Source organism: Malaclemys terrapin, chromosome 25 (genome assembly GCF_027887155.1).
Source record: "Malaclemys terrapin pileata isolate rMalTer1 chromosome 25, rMalTer1.hap1, whole genome shotgun sequence".
NCBI lineage: Eukaryota > Metazoa > Chordata > Testudines > Emydidae > Malaclemys > Malaclemys terrapin.
Window position 1 is genome coordinate 10,577,408 of NC_071529.1, and position 24,147 is coordinate 10,601,554.

General features: G+C 45.3%; 1 protein-coding gene across 6 annotated transcripts; it reads left to right on the top strand.

Moving 5' to 3' along the window:
• Positions 1 to 9,530: 9,530 nt before the first annotated feature.
• On the top strand, positions 9,531 to 23,105 carry PHOSPHO1 (phosphoethanolamine/phosphocholine phosphatase 1). Of its 6 annotated transcripts, none has more exons than XM_054014677.1 (5): positions 9,531 to 9,903; positions 14,288 to 14,390; positions 17,883 to 17,989; positions 18,555 to 18,674; positions 19,824 to 23,105. In XM_054014677.1, exons 4-5 carry the CDS (start codon positions 18,630 to 18,632, stop codon positions 20,583 to 20,585), a joined length of 807 nt encoding a protein of 268 aa, XP_053870652.1. In that variant the 5' UTR covers positions 9,531 to 9,903; positions 14,288 to 14,390; positions 17,883 to 17,989; positions 18,555 to 18,629; the 3' UTR covers positions 20,586 to 23,105. The 6 variants fall into 6 exon arrangements, with proteins under 6 accessions (XP_053870652.1, XP_053870651.1, XP_053870648.1 ...); XM_054014675.1 differs by lacking the exon at positions 9,531 to 9,903 and adding an exon at positions 12,091 to 13,957; XM_054014676.1 differs by lacking the exon at positions 14,288 to 14,390.
• Positions 23,106 to 24,147: the final 1,042 nt, after the last annotated feature.

The following is a 24,147-nucleotide window of genomic DNA, read 5'->3' on the forward strand; positions in this document are numbered from 1 at the left end:
ATCATTTAGAAGTTTGGAACCTGTCCTTTTACTTTATACTATTACGGTTTTTTTTCAAAGCTCGTTCATTGTCTCCATGCCCTTGACTCTACTAATTTAGCATAAGAACCAGTATCTGTGTTGTCCTGTCTAAAGTGTTCTCATGCTGCTAATTACAGTAATCTAGGGTACTTCACCATGTACTTTCATATGAAGGTTTTAAATTGCCCAGTTTGGATTATTCTGAACTATTGGAAATGCTATAAAATTTCCAGTCCAAAAAGAAACATTGCTCTTGTTCAACTTCTTTCCCTTTCAACAAAGCTTGGAGAACTTGCAGGTTCTTCAAAAGAAGCCCTCTGATCCAGCCCCTTTTGAGATGCTATCCTGATGTTAATGTGACTCAGAGGATACTGAGTAGTGTTTACTCTTTCTCTAGTCAAGGATGATTAGAGGATTCCATCTTGCATTATTTCTCTAATCCCACCTCTACATGAAAATAAAATCTACAATTAACAAGAATATTAAAACTGTGATCAGTTTGAATATAGTAGAATTGATTTTTCTGATAGAATACAGAAATTCCTTGCACTTTTCTGACATTTTAAGAAAAACATCCAGTGAATCATTTAAAGCTAGCTCTATGCAAAGAGAAGCTAGCTAAAGGTAAACTGTAGTTGTTGGGCACACATCTGCCACTGATTCCATTGGAAGTTCAGGATTGAACCCCTTGTCAAACGAATTAGTCACTTGATCATACTAGCGAAAAAACAAAGATGGCCAGTTGGAGCTTATACCAAGGTGAGGTGTTAGGCCATAACCCTCGCCCTGTGGGAAATGCAAGGGGGGTTTGGTGTCGAGATGCTTGCAGATGAATGAGACTAAATACTCCTCTTTGGATTGATGCCATGATGGGGTGGGGAGGTGTCCACTCTGGTTTATAGTGCACCAGTGGCATTGTTGGATCACCAATTCATTGTATACAAGTTCACACATTTCCTCTTCTGTAGTCTCAAACTAGCCCACAATACTCAATTGTTCTTCTTCAGAATGCCCTGTTTCTGCATCTGGACGAATCCAGTTGGCCTGGAGTTTTTTCTCTTTATATTTACTCAGTTGCTAAGTTTGTTTCCTTAGCAATAGAGTGCACTTTCCCCAACTCAAGCATGGCTCTGAAAAATAAAGTTTATAACAGTTACACATTGTGAAAACTACTGTTTTATTAGCCCATCGTTGCATTGTACATTTTATTCTTGAGTGTCTCTGGTACCAGATGTGCCATTTTGCAATGTTTGACATGCTGAACCTTTGGATGTGTACAATAACCAACATTTTGCCAATGTTCAAAGTAAAAAGAAATAGCCATATAACACACATGTCTGTCTTCACTGTGTATGTTGCACTAACCCTTCTTACAAAATCAGTTGAGGGAAGGTTTATTGGGCCCTTTTGTAATTTGTGTAATATCTTGAATACCAAAGGAAGGTTCCAAACTTGCAGGTCCAATAAAATAAGTCATAATATAAATAACATCATGTAGATTACAGAAAGAGAAGCAAAGTAACTACATTTCCATGTCTAGACGTTACTCAACATCTAGAGCTAGGATTCTTTAAGAATGTAGGGAAGTTGAGATTTTTCCCACTTTTTCTCCTCACCCCTATTACAAATAACTGTATTTACCATTGCACTTGGGAGCTGGTGCCAGCAAGCAGTAAAAAGAGGTCAGAAGTAGCCAGTGGAGACGCTGCAGTATAAACACTGACTAATCAGAATACTGATAAAAGAGCCCTTGCTGCTGCTAATATTGAACTAAAAAATTAAAACCGTGAGAATCCATCAAACATAATTACTTTTCCTTATGTCAATCTTCGCTTCAATGGAAAATCAATTTAGGTTCTTAACTGTGAGCCGCTGTGACTGTTGATGTCCTAATTTCGCAGCTTCGTCGTCAGGTTGACCACAGCTGAGAGAGATGTGGTTGGGGCAGGAGATAATGTGGAGTTTGGAACCACTTATAAAATATTGTAGTTCTTTTTTTTTTTTTTTTTTCCCCACCAGTGCTGGTACAGAAACAGCACTTCAGATTCTTACATATGTGCACAGCGCTATGGAGAGATCCCATCTCCTAGAACTGGAAGGGACCTTGAAAGGTCATCGAGTCCAGCCCCCTGCCTTCACTAGCAGGACCAAGTACTGATTTTGCCCCAGATCCCCAAGTGGCCCCCTCAAGGATTGAACTCACAACCCTGGGTTTAGCAGGCCAATGCTCATATGTTAAAGATAGGAAAGTGCTGTACCGATGTCTGTGTATGTGTGGACTTGAACACACTTCACAGAACAATCCAGAAATCACACCTAGGATAGGCACGCTAGAAAACTTGCAAAATTAGGAGTTCATGAGGCAGCAGGTTACAATATAGACGCTGCTGTTCAACTTTCCAACAGGAATCCATCCTTTCTTTTTGCCTTAGTAACTCAACACAGGATAATGAATTGAAGCAGTGTTTGCATCCCTGTCCAGTGACACACTTATATTTGTATGCTTCCATATACTCGTTTGTTTAAAAATTCTCCCTTTCACCCTTCAAAGAAAGAGAAATATCTGGTGTCAGACTTTGCCAGCTAGACACCCTTCTCCATAAACGTGAGAAAAACAAGGAAGTTCATTAGAAAGCACTGCTGTGGCAGAAAATCTCTGCCTGCATTACAGGGTTTTCTATGATGCTCAATACTATAGTATTTGAGCAGCTCGTGTATTAATTCATCCTCACAGCACTCTTGGATGGAAGACATTTATCCCCATTTTTATAGATGGGAAAACAGAGTGGCTTGCCTGAGGTTAAACAAGAAGTGAGAGGTAAAACTGGAAACCAGACCCCAGCTATCTTGAATCCCAATCCCGTGTTCTAATCACAAGAACACACATTTTCTCTTCAATTTCTTGTATGTATGATCCTCTTTGTAAGGTTTCTCTAGCAATGGACTGTATACAGTATAGTAAGGTGGTAGATACTATCAGTGTACTTAGTGTGAGGTTGCACTTAAACTGGTATGTGACGGCAACAGCCATATGCAAAGTAAGGGATAACATGTTTTAATTTGTTTATGACCTGGAACCATATGCACTTCAAACTTTGTTTCAGATCTACTAAGTTTAGAGCTGCTGACGGTGCCCTCTGTCAGATGAGCCTAAATACCAAATACCATTTCTAGTCATAAAGATCCTATGACAGTTTTCATAAGATATGAGTTACCATGTCCTGGTCAAATTCCAGTGTTTATAACTCTTCTATCTCCTTATATGGACCTTGTGATTTAAATTAGCTATGTTATCCTACACTTCCTGTTCTGTGTGGACTGTTTATTTTGCTGGATGACTTGGCAATATAAGAGGGCATCTTCAGTGTGGAAACTGAGGAAGCATATTTATCTGACTATCCAGTTTAGTTGCAAATTTCTAACCGAAAATGGTACAATCACCAAGAAAGAAAGGGACTGTATATTATAATATGCTAGTAACCCTATAATTAGAGTGGAGACTTTTGTTTTAGACATAAGCATGTATAAATCTTCGTGTTTTGGGCTGATTACAACATCTGAAGGAAAATACCTACTGGAGCGGACACTGCTCATAATTGTGAAGTTGTATGGAAAGTCGGATATATTTGTTGGACCTTTTTATGTTGTTACCAGAATATAACTCTCTAGTTCTTGTGCACACGTACAGCTTTGCATATATTTGTTTACCTTGATTTTAAGCATAATTTGTATGACTTATCATAGTTAGTCCTCTGTGCCTTTTGACATGTTCAAAGAAATTCGATATAGAAGTAAATGAAGTGTTTAAAAAATACTGTACTCTGCATGCAAAGTACATTCTTCAATGTGCAGCGCTGAGGTATACATGTGAGCAGGTAGCCATTGATACCAAGTACTTCATTACAAACCAATAATCACATACTTAATAAAAATATATTGGATATAGCCTGTATTTGAATGTGTACTGGTTGAAATAAATAGTAGATTACATGTTCATATAATACTTGTATCTTGTGATATATAATTTGTGTAATCGGTCAAGTAAACATAATGGCTTTATATCAGAAAGTACACATTCAAATAAATGTTTGACTATTTCTGGATATTTTCCTAGACTCGGCAGACAAAACAGTCGCAAATGATGTAGCATGCGGTCATATGTACTAATTGTGACCTTCCACATTTATACACAAGTGATTTGTAGAACATGGAATGTAATCCATTTTGCATAGACATCGTCCAATCATTCATTATTATTTTTTAAAAGCAGTTATGTGGAATGTAAGTAATTCCAGCTAGATAGAAACCTTAGGTCCAGTTCCACTGCAGGTCTCTAGTACGTATTCCAATGCTTGTTAGCATTTTAAATTATTTTAAAGTTTACAATTAAAACCCCCTCATTTTCTGAATACAGGTGCAATCAGAATTCCTCCGTATGTAAACTCCAAGTGAAACTTTTTAGTAGGATTGCAATGCAAACTTTGGATTTTAAATCTATAGATACTGTTCGGAAAGCATGTACAAATATCTGGTTTAGCCTGTATAATCAGAGTACAGACATCCTTGGTTGATTGCCCTCCTCGTTGCTAGTGAAATGAATGTTGGATCGCCATGGAGAGTGTGGTTTAGGCTGGTTTAACTGTAGACTGCTTGTCCTAGTGTGAGTTGGATTAACTCCTCATTTGCTATGACCATTGTACAGTACTTCATGGTTTCTCCCAAGCCCTAGTGATTGGGGAAAGCATCCAACAGGGGATTGGGGTTTGGGATCCACTTTTGAACTGGAGGAGAGAGAGCAAGCAACAGGAACAAGTTCTGGAGCGATAGCTAGAAGATGAGTGGGTGGAGTTGATCCACACCTGCTGCTGACCCTAAGACAAGCAAACTAAGGAGACAAAATGAGGATACACGTTGCTTTGGTGCTGATGTGGAACCTCTGGGTGAAGGAACGTACTGGTTTAGTAGCGCTCAACTATTTTGAGAGAACCAAGCCCAAATAGTAATCACGTACTAATCCCACTAAACTTTCACTGCTTCCTAAATTAATGCTTACAGTTCTATCTTTGGGGATGCTAATGTCACCTGTAACCTAATTTTCTTAATTAGTGTAAAGCACCACAATTCCATTTCTGTGACACTACAGTCGTTTTCATGGCAGCTGTTCTGACAGCAGGATTGTCTGACCACTTGTGAATTGCACAGACTGAATCTGATTCCTGCGCATGCTGTTCTTGGGTTTTCTAGCAGTATCTACAAACATCCGGCTCCAGCAAGCACTAAGTATGTCGTTTACCTGGCTGTCTAGCTTAGGCTTTTTAATAGCATCCATCACGATAGTATCTGTGCTTCCCTGTGGGAAAGAGAGGGAGGGGTGATTCCTAGTTTGGAATTGATAGGATAGTACAGAACAAGATTGAATTTACTTGCATGCACGAGAGGTCAGCTCTCCGATTAAATGTGTAGAAATGCGTGGTCTTATTTTACAGTGTGAACTGCCATTCCTGTGAAGGAGCTTTATTAGTCTTTTTTCACCACCATACTGCTGTGAGGGTGGCTAAACTAGCTAACCAGGGCTGACCTATACTGCCGCGTATACATATGTACCACCACAGCTGAAACCTCTGCCAGCTGATAAGTGGCCCCTTTCCTGTTGCCTATTTTATGTAAGGCTGCATAATCATAACTTGGCATTCCCTTAACAATCCATTACAGCTTCACTCTGTGACTTTTTATTGTATAAACCCTTCATGGAATTATAGCCTTATGTTACATGCTTTCTTGACTACTATTCTTATACACCGTGTGGCTTTTGCCTTGAGACTCTGTAGTTGCTCTTGAGAATCTACACTTTTAAATGTGTAGGCCGTAGTCTTCAAACTGCCTTTCCACCACTGCTGAGTTAGCAACACCCTGACTTCGAGTTCTTTACTCAATTTTGCCCTTTTCTTTCTCTCGCCGCCTTAATGAAATGCTTAGCGCGATATTAAATACTAATTGCATTTGGTGTGCAACACGAGTCAGCAGCAGGTAGTCCTTTTCAATAACCCTGCACACCATGAGGCTACTTCCCAGCCAAGGAAACCTTTGAAAATCTAACTGTAGCATTACATCAGTTGACTAATACTTACCTTTTATATAGCACTTTTCATCCATAGATTTCAAAGTGCTTTACCGAGGTGGGTAGGTATTTTCCCTGTGTTACAGATGGGGAAACTGAAGCACAGGGAAGAGATGCCCCAGGTCACACAGTAAGTCCATGAAAAAACTGGCTATAGACTAGATCTACCAGCCAGTCCAGTGCCCTAGCCACTGGGGCATAAGAGCATATACATCTTATGAAGATGCCAAATTACTGACGATAGTAAAAGAAACATTGGTAATGGGAATTTTGTGTTGGAAAAAGGCTGGCACAATGTGAGTGTAGCTGCAGTTGATTTTCCTGTCAGTGTAGCTCAGGTCTGTGCTGTAGAGATCACCTACCTTTAGAAATAGTTAAGCTTTTGGGGCCTTCTCCCCAGATAATGCCAGTTGTGTTGGACACTTGGGCTGAGACGCCAAACTCATTTCTTGTAGGCCACTGAACCCATTCAGACTTGAAGCTGCCTCGGTTTTTACCACTTGAAAATATGATAAAGGGTTGGCGAAAAACCGCTGGAAGGAACGTGCATGCGTGAACGTTTCTGGGTTTGTGGTTGAGTTGGTAAAACTACACACAAGCTCTCCCACGTTCAGGACAGTGACCGAAGTTCAAAGAGAAGTAAATGTAAGTTTGTCTCTTTGCACCCCAACATGTTACACCATTACAGGGAATCCTTGTGTTCACACGGGGACAGATGAGATGGGTTGCATCTCATCGATTCTGGGGTTTCCGGGGATTAGTTCAATGCAGGAGAAAGCTGTTCTCACTTGCTCTGTAGGGGTTTGCAGCAGTGGGAGAAATCTGGGACACAGGCCTGGAGTATGGCCCTCCCTTCCTTTGACCTGCTCCTGGAATGCCCCCTGCACTGGGAATTTCTGTGGAGATGATGTACTGGTGCTATCCACTAGCATGGGGATGTAGGGCAGTCGCGAATCTGGCCCTTAGACTGCCACCCACATAGACAAAATTCAGGTGGTGTGTGTATCTGTGTACAAGAGTTCAAGATGGTGTAACTCAACCCGAGGGGCTAGAAAATAGAAGTATAGCAAGAAAAGAGACCAACAGCTGGGTTTAAGTCAGTAGGGAGTGGACTACTTCAGTTTATCCATCCTTCTGACGCCTTGGCATGCTAATTAAACTCCTTTATGCTTAAGTTTAAGGGAGATTGAGTGTATAAGGGAGTCAGTGGACTTGTCTTCACAGCCAGTGATGGTAACTACCACTAGTGGTAGCAACACTGGAAATTTTAGTGTGGAGCGACTGCTACCAGCATTTTAAGTACTTTGCCATCTAACTTGCTAACAGCAGGGTCGGATCACGACAGTGCTCGAAACTCCAGCAGCCTGGCGCCCGGAGGCTCCTGATGCAGTTCCCACCTGTGGACCTTGAATCCTTGTTAGCAAAAATGGGAAACTTGCTCAGTGTGGAAGTCCAAGGCGAGATTTGAGAGGGTAGGGGGATCTAGCTTAACTCACAACCACTTTGTGTAATGTATACTTCTCTATCCAGTGACTCCATCAAAAAGTAGGGTTCAGGGTCCAGGGACTTGTGCTGTTTGGAGATCCTTTTGGATTTTGGTCTGGTCCTTCCATTTTTGGAAGCTTGGTTTTAAAGAAAAAAAAAAATGCTTCTGTAACCTTCTCCTATTTGGTTTTTAATGTCATGTTGCTCTGACCACTCCCTCCCTCTCTCTCCCCACGCCTTTAAATTTTAGAACAAGCTTCTCTTTTATCTTTGAAGCCCATGGTACAAATTAGAAAGTCCTGCAAAACCAAAGATGATAGTTACGGCACCGCCTAAAGCCTCGTTGACAATATTTTAGGGTGTGGACAAACTTGTTTAATGTGTCTTCAGTTGTATGAGACTGATTTGGAAGAGTACTCTGTAATCCCCTGTTCCGTGGCAGAGCTGAGATCTAAAATTAGCCATTAATACCAGACCATTGCCCAGTTGTGGGCAACTTGTTTAGCCAAAGAGAGCATATTTGTGTCCCCTTAGTATCCAATTTTTTCATTGGGCGTTTTAAGTTAAGATTGAACCCAAAAAGAGAGAACAAGGAGCTATGCATCCGAAGAAGTGAGGTTTTTACCTACAAAAGCTTATGCCCAAATAAATCTTAGTCTTGAAGGTGCCACCAGACTCCTTGTTGTTTTTGTAAATACAGACTAACAGGGCTACTCCCTGATACTTGACACAAAAAAAGAGAGAGCGAGAGAGATGAATTGTGAGGAAGAAATAGATAAAGGGAAGCACACTGACTTCTATCATTAGTCTTTGGCTATCTTGTAGGGGGCTATGTTGTAGGGTTTTGACTTAAATATAAGAGTTCAAAGATCTAAAGCTTACAGAAATAGATGGGATGCTCCAGGCGCTCCCAGTACAACTGTTTCACTAGTGCGTTACTGTGCCAAGATTCACAGCTGTGTTTCTAATGGCAAAAGAGTTTTAAGTAGATGAATTTCTTACCCAATTTGGCCTCTTCCCTTTTCCTAGTTCACATCGCCTCCCACGCTAGTTAAAAAGGCCTAAGGTCGTTTTCTTCACTTCCTGCAGGCTCTGGTTTTAGGCTTATTTATTTTTTTCTTTGTTAGCATTTTATAGAGAGCTCTTCCCCAGCTCGGTGGGCAGCCTTGCCGGGCCGGGTCCTATCTAGGAACAGCCGGGACACGAGCCTCCCTACCAGCCAGATGTTTCGAGACCTTTTCAGCGGTGCAGCAGGGACAGCGTCAAGGACACCCTCCACCCTGCGGTTCCCTAATTGCTAGTAACTTTACTAAAAAGACCAGGAGTACTTGTTTAATCTTAGAGACTAACAAATTTGAGCATAAGTTTTCATGGGCCACAGCCCACTTCATCGGATGCTTATGCTCACATCAATTTGTTAGTTTCTAAGGTGCCCCAAGTTCTTCTGGGGGATACAGACGAACACGGCTGCTACTCTGAACCCAGTAAATGTACTGGGCTCCACTTGAGAAAGAACTAAGCAGGGGGGAGGACTGGGGGATGCAGAATCCCTGCAAAAGGGTCGGATAGTTTAGCAGCCTTTTGTTAAGGCTCCCAGCCCCTTAGCAGGCGGGCAGGCAGTGGGGGCGGCTCTGGGCAGCCCCCTTTGCACCCCTTTGCCTGCGCCAGGCGGCCGTGGCGAGCTCTGGAGGCGCTGTTTGCATGCGCGCATGGGGGGTGCAGGGGGGACCCGAGCTGCAGAGACCGGGGGGTGGGGGGGGGGGGGGGCGCTTGGATGTTCTTGCTCTGCTGCGGTCTCCCCTTCCCCTTTGATCTGCGCCGGCGCAGCTGCCATTGGCTGGCCCGTTTGTGACGTGCGGGGACTGCAGTTGTCCCCTGTAGCAGCGCCGGGCTCAGTTTCCGTCTCTTTAAAGGGACCGAGGTCGCGGGGCTGCTGGAGCCCGGAGATCCGGGGGTGGGGTGGTGGGAGACCGGGCCGGACCGGACCACTGGACCGGACCGGGCGGAGCCGGGAGACAAACCCGCCCTATCCCAGTGGGAGGTCAGGCACTGGGTTTCCCGGGGATCCACCCGAACCGAACCGGACCAAGGCTCCCAAGCGGGGTGGGCAGAAGAGACCATTTGCAGTGAACAGCTGCAGCCTCCCTGTGACACCCCAGAACTGGGTCGAACCGGGCCAGCCCCAGCGACGGGGATCCTGCCGACGTCCCTTCCGAGAGCGAGCCCCAGAGGATCACACGGGAGTCTGCATCCTGGCAGCTGGTACCAGTGCCGGAGAGGTCAGAAAGGGCCAAGGGCAATGAGCGGGGTGAGGATGGGACTGGTATCCCCGTCACCGGTTCCATAGGGACCATGAAAAACGTGCCAAAGAGGTGGTATTTGTACTAGAAGGACACTGGGCCAAGGGAGGTTAATGGGAACAGTGGGTGCTCAGAAGGCAAAGGGTGTGTGTATGTGTGGGGGGGAAATGGACCAAGTGGTGGTACTGGTACCATAGATGTTGAGGAGAGTAACTAGGGACAATGGGCCCGAAGATGGTGCTGGTGCCATAGATGCTGAGGGGGCATCCAGGAGTAATGGGCCAGGAGGTGGTACTGGTACCATTGATGTTATTGGAGGGGTGAAGGGTATCCAGAAGCAGAGGGCCTGGAGGTAGCACTAGTAACAGAAGTTTTTTTTTGTTTTGTTCTGGGGTTTTTTGAGGGCGGAGATGGGGGAAGGGATCCTGGAAGAGTAGACCAGGAGTTGGCACTGGTACCAGAAGGGATATGGGTGTCTAGGAGCAATGGGTTGTGAGTGGGACCGATACCAGGCTGGAGGGTGGGGGATCCAGGAACAATGATCCAGTAGTTGGTATTGGAGGAAAGCGTTTAGCAGGTGTCATACGCTGATGAACCAGGTCCCAATCCAGGAAGGACTCTAGTACTCTGTGGGGAGGGGCTGCAAATGCTGCATTCATTGCACCCAATCCAGGTGTACAGGGTTCTGACACCCTCTCTGGACTTCTCAGATGTCCCTAGTATACCATTCCTGCTCCATTCCCTAATACCACTGCCCACCTCTCCTGGTACCTTTTATCTTTTCGTCCACCTCTCCAAAATCCCATTCTACCCCACTACCTCACCCCTGCACACGCATGCACTCCAAAATACCCTTTCTGAGTCCTGATCCTGGTCCCCTTTGCTTTCTTTGCCTCTGTCTCAAGTGAGTAATACTGTACTGCCAAACTACGCCTATTAATCCCTCAACCCGGGATAGGGAGAGGACAGGAACAACACTGGACTGAGATGTGTCCAAAAATACTCTATTCCAGACACCTTAAATATAGCTCCTAGGCGATCCCCTTTCCCTAGCAGGTTGTCCCACTGGATTATGGAGTGTATAATACAAATACAGACTTTGCTATACAAAGTTTTATTTATTTAACTCCCTGCTTCCCTTCCCCCTCCCTCTTGTTTGTTCTTCTCCAGGTTTTTCTGGGTCAGGCATTTCTGTGGGACTCCCACAAACCAGCTGCCATCTGGCCTGATTTTGTGTGCGTGTGGAATAGATAGTTCAAACTGTACTGAATATTTAAAAGAGAGATCAACAGTGAACACTACATTTAGAAGCTCCCTACTAAACTGAATCCGCTGTACATTAAAATCCACCCCCTAAAAATGAAGCACCAAAAGAAAACTCACAATGTCAAAATTAAAAAGTAAGGCAATAACTTTGCTAAATATTGCCAATTGGAAAAATCATGTTTTAAAGTAGCTTTACAGATACTGCTGCCTCTGAAGGGCAAGCAACATGCCACTCAACATTGAGCCAACTTGACATATGCCTCCATTTCCTTGTGAGGCATCTAGCACATGCCACCAAAATGTTGCAACAGGAGAAACAGGCACTTTTAGATCCATTACTAAATCAAGCACACAACCTGGATATTTGTTGCAAAAGCCACTGAGCTTAATGTAATATTTTAGTGGTTAATTTTCTGTGGGGCATCTTAAAAATGTAGTCCTAATAACCTGCGTTGACCCAGAGCTTTCCACAAATCTGTTTAACTCCCTGGCAGTGTCATAAACTATCCAGATCTGGGGTGTTGAATTTTGGTTTTTGTCTGTGGGTTTTTTTTGTTGTTCACCTGGGCGGGTGGGAATTCAGTTCCCAGATAGTTTGGGTCATGGTGTTTAGTTTCTTAAAGAGCCAAAGTAAAATGAACTATCATCATTTGGTCCAAGATTTTCAAAAACAGAAACCTAATAACCTTAAGTATTAGAGGGGTAGCCGTGTTAGTCTAGATCTGTAAAAAGTGACAAGGAGTCCTGTGGCACCTTATAGACTAACAGAAGTACTGAAGCATAAGCTTTCGTGGGTGAATACCCACTTCATCAGACGCATGTGGTGGAAATTTCCAGAGGCAGGTACCTGCCTAGTAATACCTGCCTCCGGAAATTTCCGCCACATGCATCTGACGAAGTGGGTATTCATCCACGGAAGCTTAGGCTCCAGTACTAATAACCTTAGGCTGCTAATTCTTTATGTAGGCTCCTAAATAAGCAATCTAGGGTAACATTTTCAAAAGCACCCAAGACCTAATGACGTTGGGTTACTTAGATGCTTTTGAAAATGTTACCCCGATTTCCAAAAGTGCCGAACAACCAACAGCCCCTGATGAAGTTAAGCTGGTGGGTGTTGGCAATTTTCAAAATCAGACTAGTTACTCAGTCTTCTAGGGGTGGGATTTGCAAAAGTACGGAGGCATCTTAAAAGCACAAGGCACGTGTGTTGACTTTCAGTGCGACTTGTGCTCCGAAGTCACATAGACACATTTGAAAATCCAACCCTAATTCCGTTGTTAGGTACCTAATTCTAGGCTCCTATTTTTGAAAATCTTGTTCCTAAGCCTCTGTGCTTGTGACCCATAAATTGAAAAGCAACAGTATCCAGTCAGGCAAACAGGCTCTAGGATCACCTTTGGAGTCCTCTAGCTAGTGTCCTTGACAATGGGCTGAGGGGGACCTATGGTTTTTCAGTTGCCTGCATTCGGGGCAACAATAAATAGTCTTCTGCTTCTCTCTGTCTGTGTCGATTTTGATTTTGTGGAGGATACCTGAGGAAGTAGGTTTGAGGACAGATTGATGACTAGTTTGGAATGAATCAGATGATTGATTTCAGTGGGAGTTGGGCATCTAAATATCTTTTTTAAATCTGACCCTAGAACCACAGAACAGTACTTTGTAAGGGTAATACTGTCAAAACTAGGGAGAGAAAATGTGTTGAATCATCTTCTTGAGAGAGCTCCTGAGACACATGGGGGAAAGCAGAAGGGAATTTTTAACTTCCCTCACCCCCATCCCACCTCTTCCTAAATTCTGAAGACACTCAAATAACATTTCTTCCCAGATCTGAAGAAGAGCTCTGTGTAAGCGCCAAACCTTGTCTCTCTCAGCCACAGAAGTTGGTCCAATACAAGATATTACCTCCCCCACCTTTCAGAGTGGTCGCCGTGTTAGTCTGTATCAGCAAAAAGTACGAGGAGTCCTTGTGGCACCTTAGAGACTAACACATTTATTTGGGCATAAGCTTTTGTGGGCTAGAACCCACTTCATCAGATGCATGGAGTGGAAAATACAGGAGCAGGTATAAATACATGAAGAGATGGGAGTTGCCTTACCAAGTGTGAGGCTTGTCTCTCTCATTTCATCCCCGTCTTGAGCTGGGCAACACCCAGGCTGGGCCGAGAAAGAGCAAGAGTTGAGAGCAAGTTTAATCGTCAAGGGCCTCGTCCCTGAATTCCTGGGGCAGCCAAAAAATTCCTATTAGCGCCCCTGGATCCTGTGGTCCCTTGGGACCGGAAAGCTCCCTCGTTGTTTCAAGCATTCAGGAGAAACAGAGTTTTGTTTAGTCTTAGAATCTTTTTTTTTTAATGACATGACGTGACCAAAGCTAGTTGAGAAGAGATCGTACAAGGGACAGTGTGACTGAGTCCCGGAAAACAACTGCACGTACGTTTAATGCTCTGTATGTTTGTTTGTTTATTTATTTCCTTCTTGGGAAATTTGTATGGCCTGAGATCATTCCAAAGTTCAGCGATTCTAGAATCTGAAATAAATGGCTTATCCCACAAAGACGTAGGCACATGCGGAAGTCCTATGCAGGCTCGACTTCATGTGATTTTTATTCGTTTAGGGCCCAATCCTGTAAAGGTTTATGCGGGTGAGGGACTGCTCCTACGACTCCCATGGTTCACATGTCTACCCCTTTACAGGATTAGGCCCTTGGTTAACAAGAATGACAGGAGGGTACCGAGTTTCCCCAGAATGCACTGCAATTGATATAGTCAAGGTGAGGAGTATTGCTGGACCTTTCTCTCCCCCCCACCCCTCAAAATCAATACAGGAGGATCCTGTAGGAAGCCTTGGAGGTATGTTCCTTTCTTCACTCCAGGGGGAAAAAAGGTGAGGGATCATGGGGAGAAGCGCCATCTGCCTCCTGCCCCAATGACCAGTTCCTCTCCATGAGACAGATTCCTCCTGACCCTTCCTTCCATGGCTGCCCCACTTTGCACTATGAGCCTCGCCCCACATTTAATTTGTTTTAAACCTTTTCCAAAAAAACAGTATTTCATGCAATTAATAAGCACACTTCTGTTCTATTTTCTGTTTCAACATTCAGGCTTTGAATAATGTTAGGAAGTACGGCCACTTTTATTTTATTTTGGAGGGACTACTTTTTTTACAGAAGGTGGAAGAACACCCACCCAGGAAGCAGCCCTTAGGTGAGTCATTGCAATGTATAAATAGTTCTGGCGAGAGTGTTACCCAAGGCTCCACACTTGGCACAGCCGCGAAGCAGAAAGTTCTTGCGGGAAAGTTGACAATAGTTGCTAAAAGTTTTGAAAACCCACAAGTTCTTTAACATCAATCCAGCCTGCCTTCAAGAGGAGCCCAAGGTTGTTATTGGGATGTTGTTGTCCAGCAAAATGGGGGACAATGTGGTATAATGGCTAGTGTGCAGGATCAGGGAGTCTGGAGACCTGGCTTCTATTCCCAGCTCTGCCACTGACTTGTGTATGTCCTTAGGCAAGTCACTTCATCTCTCTGTGCCTCAATTTCCTTACAGGGGTAATACCCACTTGAGAGCCTTTTGATAAAATTTGCAGTGCCAGTGCATAGCAGGGTCCTTATGAAATGCCAGCCTAAAAAACTAAGCTGTGTGCTTGACTGTGAGTTCATAGGCCCTCCTTTCCCTTCTGTTTTAACACTGACCACAGCATTATTGTGTGTGAGCAGCTGGTGCTACATGTGCCTGTTTGATTCCAGCCAAACCAACATCCGGCTTCAAAAAGGCAAGGGTGGAGCGCAAGGAGGAAAACTAACCTTTGGTTCAAGCCCTGAGTCCGTTGTGAAGGAAGACGATGGTTGTGGACAGCGCTCTCTCTCTCTCTCTGTGGTTAACCCTTAGCAAATCCAAAACCAGTGACTCGTGTGCGTGCTTTGTACATGTGACATTGCTGATTCACCCACCGGACATTACTCATGCTCATTGCTTTACTAGATGGGGTAACTCAGGACAGAGAAGAGAGAGTCCTGTTAAACACTGATTTTCTCCCCTCTTGTGCACAGAGTGAGCCAGCTTGTGACATGGATTTTACCAGATGTGATCTTAATTCATTGCTAAACTGGCTGAGTCAGTGGTTCCATAACATGAGCACCTTGTTTCATACCATTCCCCTCCCTCCCTAGCTAGCCAGGACCTAGCCCGTTTAGCAATATGAGAATGGCAAGATGTTCACAACGTCTGGGTTAATAAGAAAAATTAGCACTTTTCATTGGAAGATTTCACAGAGAAGTATCATCAGATGGGGAAACTGAGGCTCAATGTCATCCCGTAGGCCAGTGGCTAAGCCAAGAATAGAACCCAGGTTTCAGTCCAGTGTTCTATCCATTCGGCTGTACTGCCTCTAATTTTAAGGGATTCCATTGTGTTCCTTTGCCTTCCCTCTCCCCGCCCCAAAAGACCCACGCTGGGTTCTGTTAATCACAGTACAGGGGATTTCTGAAAGGGGGCTGGACAGGGGCAGGAGACGGATAGACGTCTCCTTGCTAATGCTTGGAGGGGAAATATAATGTGTTACTGTTTTACAAAAAGGACTGTGTGGCACCAAATGTCCAAGTTAACTGCACAGGTACAACCTGCCTTCACCATTTTCTACAGCATTTTTAGGTGCCGCCATCCCTTTCCCCTGCCCATTATTGTGTCTGCTCTGTTCCCACGTGATCCTAACCCTGCACCTTGACACATCCTGCTAGGAATATGTATTATTAGTCTAGCTTCTCTGATGAAGCTGTGGGGTGAGGGAGTGTGGGCTATTGGTTACAGAGGAGAACCGGGAGCCAGGACTTCTCCAGATTCGTTCTTGGGTCTGCCACTAACTCCCTATATGGCCCTGGTCAAGTCATTTAGGCTGGGATTTTGAAAGATGCTTGCCTCTCTTAGGCACCCAATCTCACCGAAACTCAATGGATTTTGGACACTTGACTCCTTTAGGCACTTTGAAAACTTCAGTCTAAATGTGTCCATGACTCACTTGCCCCATGTAAAAATGGTGGGGGGAGGGGTGACACTGCAGTGAGTACCAAGGTTGAATGACCCAGAGCACCGTTTTACCTCAATGGACATGAGGTTGATCTGTGTATTGTTACATATGTTTCGATGGTGCAGCCTTCATCAGAAATAGCTAGAATTCTCCTCCTTATGGCCACAAATTCCAAAAGTTGTTCCACTGAAAATAACACATTTAAGGGGAAGATAAAGTTGGAAGTCCAAGAGGAAAATTTTATCTCCTGAGAAGCAACCACCTTTCCGAGAACTCCTCTGTGGACAAGCGGACAATCATGATGTGTGATCTTGGGTCACACTGTTGCAGACCGCAGAACTATTGATCTTGGATGGGATGAAGAATAGAAATTAACCGACTCAATTGTTTTCACTTATTGCCGAGTCAGGATTTTTCTGCTGTGTAACAACACTTAACTCAAAGGAGGCAACTGTGTGCATGGTGCTTTGAGATCCTCCGGTGAAAGGCACGAAAGTATGACTTAAAAAAACCAACCCTGCTTCTTTAATTTTTTCCTTGACTTTAAATGTCCATGTGTAATCCGACATGCTTAGCTTAAAGAATCTGAGGGTCTGATCGGTCAGCCCTTACCCATGTGAGTAAACACAGAAATATTGGGTGCCTACAGGGCTTTTCAAAACACAAGTTTTCTTCCCACATCTGGGACCCATTTTCCCTTAGGTGTAGCTTAACTAGTAACGCTTTTCTATGGAGACATATTAACATCCCTTCCAACACCCTTTCATTGCTGCTTTCACGCTGATATTTTAACACCCGCATAGGGCTTGGACTGAAATTATTTCCCCACCATTAAATTCTTGGCCCTGGCTCTCAGAGTCTCACACGGATTAGAATTTTGTGAGTGGAAACCTGGTATCAAATAGTATCGTCTATAACTGCTGATCATGCATAGATGCTGTTTTAAAGGGACACTGTCAACTTCATCAGATGCAAACAAACATTTCCTCACCTCTGCTACCCACTACTAGTATTAAATCATTATTAAGAACTAAAGAGTTTTTAAAAATCCAAATGACTTTTTTCATGTTTGTGCTCTTTACTTTTTGCATTTCTGTCTACTTGGACAATGAAAATCAATGAGGTCAGGTTCACTTTTGCTTATAGTCAGTTTCATTTTCAAATTCTTAGTGCGGCAATATTTGGGTTTCAAACGGTGCAGGAATGTTTGCCGTGTTTTCAATGGATATCTTTTTAAAAGTGAAAGGACGACTTTGGGTTCTAGATTCCACGAAAGCTCATTTTAACAACATTTCAATGTAGTTGTCCATGTCCCTTTCAACTTAAAAAATACCATCCCTTGACAGGTTCAAATAACTTGTGTTGTTTATTCTAGTAGCAGCAATTAGTTCAACACAAGGATTCAGGGCAAAAACTCTTTCTAGTACAATTTCTGGCCAAAATAGTCTTTGAAACTGGATTTAGAACAAAACAGACTTAAAAGAAATGATCTTGAGGCCAAAAAAATGTTGTATCAGGATGCTGATAAAATTTGATTGAAGTCTCACTCCCCATTAAATCAGAATACGTGAGCTACAAATTCCCCACTTCCCCCAGAATAGTCCCTTGGCTAAACAGCTGTCTGATTTCCCAGAAGCACTGAGCACCCATTTATACTTTTGACTCCAATAGGAGCTGTAGGCACTCAGCACAGCGGAAAATCACCAGCATATTTGACGGTTTATAGAGCCGGGTTTTTACAGTTACCGGCCACAAGGGGTCAGCAGAACCCAGGAAGAGTAAGTGCACCTCCTAGTGCATTTTATGTTCCCCTAGTTTTTCACTTCGCTTAAGGGGCTTGGCTACAAGGGGAAACTGACCAGCATAGCTCTTCCAGAATAACTGTTCTACAATAGCTATTCTGGAATAGCTGGTGTGAATCCACTCTTCCAGAATAAAAATGACTTTATCTTGTGAGCACAGTCATTATTCCAGAATAAAGTCACTTTTATTCTGGAAGTGTGTCCCCACCTGGGAAAGCTATTCTGGAGTACCTATGTCAGGCAGTGTAGACAAGCCCTTAGCATCTGAAGGGGTTAAGAGGGATTGGCTGCATTAAACAATCTCTCCCTGCCCACTCAGCCCTTCCCCTGCCCAGTAACTGTTCTAGTTCTTGGTGCTAGAGGTCATGCATTCCTGGGTTCATTGTAGGGCTTGAAAGGCCAGCACGTTCCCTCGGGGACAGGGAGGGGAGATTATTTCCTTTGGAACTGGAGCAATCTGTTGTGACTTTTGACCCAGTACCCTAAAGTGCAAGAGGGCCAACAAAGTGGTTGGTAACGAAATTACCCTTGTGGTTTGCAGTGATGTGACCAGCACAAAGGAAGCCTTAGACTGTAGCAGCAGGAAAAGCCGTGTTTGGCGAGTGATGCCCTGAAAATGAACGGGTGCTTCGAAGGTGTTGGGCTGCGATGCCTTTTTAAGGTTAGTGCAATTCTCCATGTTGATCTCTTTGCACAGGGCTGTCTCCTCCTCCCTCTGCGGCTTATGAAGCAGCTGTTTTAATAAAGGGGCCCTTGTTGTAGGTGCGCAATCCTGCCGTGAAAAGTGGCTCAGCTGATCTGCGCCCTGTGCGTTTTCAGAGTCACAGCTCCCGGCTTCTGGTGACAGAAATAAGGCCCCGAGCCTGCCCGTCTCTCTCCGCGTGGTCAGAGTCTCACCTGCAGAGTCCTGTTTTAAGTCAGGGGGTCCCAAGCAAGCGCAGTTCTGCCACTTGCGGAATCTGTGCCCTGCAGAGACCAGGTGGCTCTGGGACATTGAGCTGCATTCTGTCCTGTCCCGTCTCATGTGCCACAGCAAAATTCTGTTAGCTACATTCAAATGGCAGGGCTGGATGCCAGTCTCCCTTATGCTTGGGCCCCCCTTTTTTGAGGTACTGGGGGCTGCACCTGGGTAACTGAAGACATGAGGGCCTGATTCATCACTGCCCATGTCTGGTGTCATAGAATGACTCGGTGGTGAATCAGACCCAGAATTTGAAGGTGATGGAAGTTGCATGTGGGTAGCAGAATTCGACCTGCAGAATCTCTCCGTGGCAGGACGATGCCTGAAAGTCTAGCTTGGCTTTCCAGAGGCCAGGGTGAGTCTGCAAATCTGGCAGCTCTAAGGGGCAACCTCCCTGTGTACTTTTTGCATATAAACCCAGCACATTGACTGGGACTTATTGAGAGCCAGATAAACACAGATGCCCCAGTTGCAGTTTTTCAGAGTCAAAGTGTCGCCCTAAGGTTAACTAGATCTTCTTGTGAGCATGAGTCCAGTGCGCAGCTTGGCACAGTGACCGTCTCGAGGGTAGGAAAGTCCAGGATTAAGAGTGACAAAATGATCTCTTTACAGGGTGCGTAAGCCTCTTCAGGTCAGGGTTAAGATATACAAGGAACAGATTAGGTCCCCAGCTAGGATAGAAAAATATATGGAGAGAGGGAGAGACAGCCCTGATTTACCTAAATAGCGTTACTTTGATAGCTCTGCTATCCAGGTCAGATTGATTCCATTAACATCACCAGGGTGTCTGGGGTAAAGAGCCCTCCCCTGTCTTGAGTAACTGCTGTGTCTCATTGGTTCAACTCACAGGGCGTCAGCATGGCTGCCCCCAAGCCTCCAAAATACCTCCTAGCCTTTGACTTTGATGAGACGATCATCAACGAGAACAGCGATGACTCGGTCATCAGGGCCGCTCCGGGCCAGGTGCTTCCAGAACACATCCGCCAGACCTTCCGGGATGGCTTCTATAACGAGTACATGCAGTGCGTCTTCGAGTACCTGGGAGACCAAGGGGTCAAGATGCTGAACTACAAAACCGTCTATGAGAACATCCCGCTGTCTCCTGGGATGCCGGAGCTCTTCCAGTTCCTCTCCAAGAACCAAGACCAGTTTGAGATCATCCTCCTCTCTGACGCCAACATGTTTGGCATCGAGTGCACTTTGAGAGCCGCCGGCGTCTACTCCCTCTTCCGCAAAATCTTTAGCAACCCCTCTGGGTTTGATAAGAGGGGCTACCTCACCTTGGGGCCCTATCACACTCACAAGTGCCCCCAGTGCCCCGCAAACATGTGTAAGCGCAAAATCCTCACTGAGTACCTGATGGAGCGGGCCCAGGAGGGAGCAGAATTTGAGCGCATTTTCTACGTCGGGGACGGAGCCAATGACTTCTGCCCTTCCGTGGCTTTGACTTCGACAGATATTGCTTTCCCGCGGAAGGGCTACCCCATGCACCAGATGACCCAGGAGATGGAGAAAAAGCAACCCAGAGCCTTCCAGGCCACCGTAGTGCCCTGGGACTCGGCTGTAGAAGTTTGCTGCTATCTGCAGGAGCTGCTCAAGAAGAAATGCTGAGAAGGACTGATGGGTAGGAAGAGACTCCTGCTGACCTTGAGGCAGCTTGGGGGCACTGTGCAGGAAAGTGGGAAGTTCAGGAGCATCTCCATACCCAGTGGCTGATCTGATTCCATCTCTAGCTTTGCAGCGTTGGACTCTCTGAACTTCTGGATTTCTTCCCCCGCCCCCTCCTTTTTTTCTTTTAAAAAAGCACATTCTCTGGGTCCCCTTTTCTCCCCCCTCCTCCCGACCTTGAGACAAGGTCTTCTCTATGCAGTTTGCACACCCGTTCAGGAGACGGGGGTGAGTCAGATATGTTTATTTTTACCTTCACCTTGAATTCTTTTTTCAAGTGATTGTTTTATTTTTTTAAAGAAACAAAAACAAACTAGTTCTCATGAGGCTATGAAGTGCCCGTGCTCCCGTTAGCCCCAAGGCAGAGGTCTCCGAATCTGTGACTTTCCATCACAGCAGCTGGGGTCCACCTACGTCATCACCCCCTGCATGACCCCTCTTCCTCCACACCCCAGCAGGTGACTTTAAATTGACATGAGAATTCCTAACGGGGCTTGCTTCTGTCCAGGAGGCAGGTTCTATTCATAGAGCCACCCTGCCCATAAACCCTTGTTCCAGGAAGGCTGCTGCAGCAAGAAGACATGGGTGCGGGGTTTCAGGTGTGGGGTTAGGAGGACACTGTTGATTTTAGGTTTCCATTACAAGTGGTTCACCAAAGCACATTTCTAAGCAAGCAAGAGTGAGATTTTCCACAGGTACCAATGGGAGTTAGGCACATCACAGGCTCCAGTTCCCCAGCCCTGTCCCTTCTGAGCAGATCACAGTGGGAAAGGGCTGTGGAATAATGAGATGTAGGGGGCAGTGTGTGACATGTAGCTAGAAAGCCCTGTCCCCCACCAAAGTATAACTAGTTTGCATTTAAAACACTTCACTGAATCTGAATTTCTACGGCTTGTTTGCACAAGCACACTCAGGAAAGTAAAGTGGATTAGTTAAACTGCATTAAACCCCTGTGTGGACACACTCATTCTGAACTGAAGTGGCCTTAATTTGGTGTATCTTAGGCTGGGTCTACACTACCCGCCTGAATCGGTGGGTAGAAATTGACCTCTCGGGGATCGGGACGCGACAATTGATCCCCGAATCGACGCTCTTACTCCACCAGCGGAGGTGGGAGTAAGCGCTGTCGACGGGAAGCTGCAGAGGTCGATTTTGCTGCCGTCCCTACAGCGGGGTAAGTTGGCTGCGATACGTCGAATTCAGCTACGCTATTCGCGTAGCTGAATTTGCGTATCTTAAATCGACACCCCCCCCCCCCCCCCCGTAGTGAAGATGTAGCCTTAATTCAAAAGTGAATTAAACTGAAGTGAAGTAAGGCCACCTTAATTCTGAATCAGAGTGTCCACAGTGGGGTTTTTATGCAGTTTAACTAATCTACTTTTAACTTGCACCATTAGTTAATTTGGATTACCATTCCTGGGTGTCCTGAGGTCAGGGCCAAGTCCTTTCACTTTGCCTCTATTTTGCTTTCATTTCAACAATCTTCTTTTCCCCAGGGCAGAAATTTCTCCACGGTACCTTAAACAAACACCTTTCTCTGTTGTTGTTTTAAGCATGAAAGTGAGCATCCCCCCTCAAATGCTTTTAGACACACAGCTGCTTTCCAAAGCAGAAGCTCGAACTCCTCAGCTGAGTGAAGAGTGACTCATCAGCTGTGCTCACTAGCCCGTGTCCAGACTGGATCCCAAAGCCTGTTTATTGAACTAGTTTAAAACCCAGCCTAACGCCTGCCCTGTCTGAACTGCGCTGCTGCAGCTGTGCTTTGAAGCAGCCCCCCAAAGGCAATTTTGAGAGGCCTGGTGGACAGCGTCCAGGAGAGCTATTGCTCCAAGCTATGGGCTGCTTCCGGTGCACTTGGAGTAGCAAGTAGCAGCATAAGCCGAGCTCTCCTTGTACCGTAGACAAATCACCAGTCAGCTCACAGCATGGTGGTTATATTAGGGTGGAGCCACTTCCTTGGCCTGATCCTGGGAGGTGCTGAAACTCCCATTGACTGCAAGGGGAGCTGTGGTGCTTAGCACCCCCGGGGGTCAGACTGCTAGAGGATCAAAGCCTCTCTCCACTCTCCTTGTCAGTATTCTCCCCCTGGGCAATCGCAGTATTACTGCCCCCCCGTGATTGCACTCAGCAGCCGCAGCATTAACTGCCCATGAGGGTGGCTTCTCCCGGGATGAACTGTAGCCTGTCTACTCTAAAGTGTACTCTGCACAGTACAGAACTAACCAAAGCCGCACCAGCTTGCCCTCCTCTTTGCAGTTTGTTTGTTTGTTCTTCCTTCCTCCAATCATGTGGAACTTAAAGCCATGGAATTTAAAAAAAAAAAATTGAACGTTATCTAGTAAATATCAACAGCGGGTTCGAAACGTTTGTCTGGAATTTGCTGCGCATGTTGTATTTTGATGTGGACAGTTAAGTGAACACCCCACCTGCTCCTAACGATCATAAATATATTAATATATATATCTATATATATCTATATGCACACGCCTGGGCGACTACAGGTTTGTGACTTCACTGTCTCAGCTTTTCCCTGGGGCTGTTGAAAGCAGCGGGAGTGGTACCTGGAGAAGCCATTTGTGCAGTCTCCGGCCCCTGCCACTCGTCTTTGATGGGCTGCTGCCCAGGAGGCAGAAGGAAGGTAGGCTGGGTGTGTGTGTATGTGGTGGTTTGCTCTGTAGGGGAGGAGTGGGGAGCAAACAATGTTTCCTGGTGCCAGAAACCAGAATACTAGCTTAGGTAGTGGTATCTAGTATCCTCCCATGGGCACTGGCCCCATACACACCAGTTCAGGCTAAGCATTAGTCATGTGTCTTAACTACCGGGCTTCGCCAGGAGTATGTTGACTGACGTGCTGTGGTCCAGGAAAAGGGAGCAGGGCCTTTGACGAGATCTGTTCCTGGCTCACTGGGACTTTGGCTTATTCATTAGATCCCTGTAAAATGGGTTTAATTACCAGGTGCAGAGGCAAATTCGCTCATGAAGGGAAGGGTAGGTGTGTTTTAGCACTGGGACCATTAGATGTAAACATGGCCGTTTGGAGGTTTAATCCACTTCCCTCCGCCACTGGCTTTTCCTGTGGAGTGTGACGCCTCGCAAAGATGCTGTTCGTTCAAAAGCTACCCCACACCCACCCGGGTGTTAGCAAGGGCCTGAGTCCTGTAAACACTTGACTTCAAAGTGGGCGGGGGTGTCTCTGAGTGGGGCCCCAAGCTGCTACAACTAGGACAAACGCAAACATTGCACATTACCCTGCTGATGTAACTGTTGGTCACCTGTTGATTCTGGGAGAGTTTTCCTGTTGACTGCTCATAGCCTAAGTCGACTCCAGAGCTTGTCCTTTCCCCCATGTTTCCCTTCACCACTTACCTCCCCAAGCTCTTGGACAAATGTTCATTTCTCATTGTCGTTCGTGAAGCATGGGGGTAAACAGAACAGGACAAGGGCGAAGTGACTGAGTAGGTCTACAGAGCGTGCCTATGGCAGCAAATAATACAGCCAGCTGTTT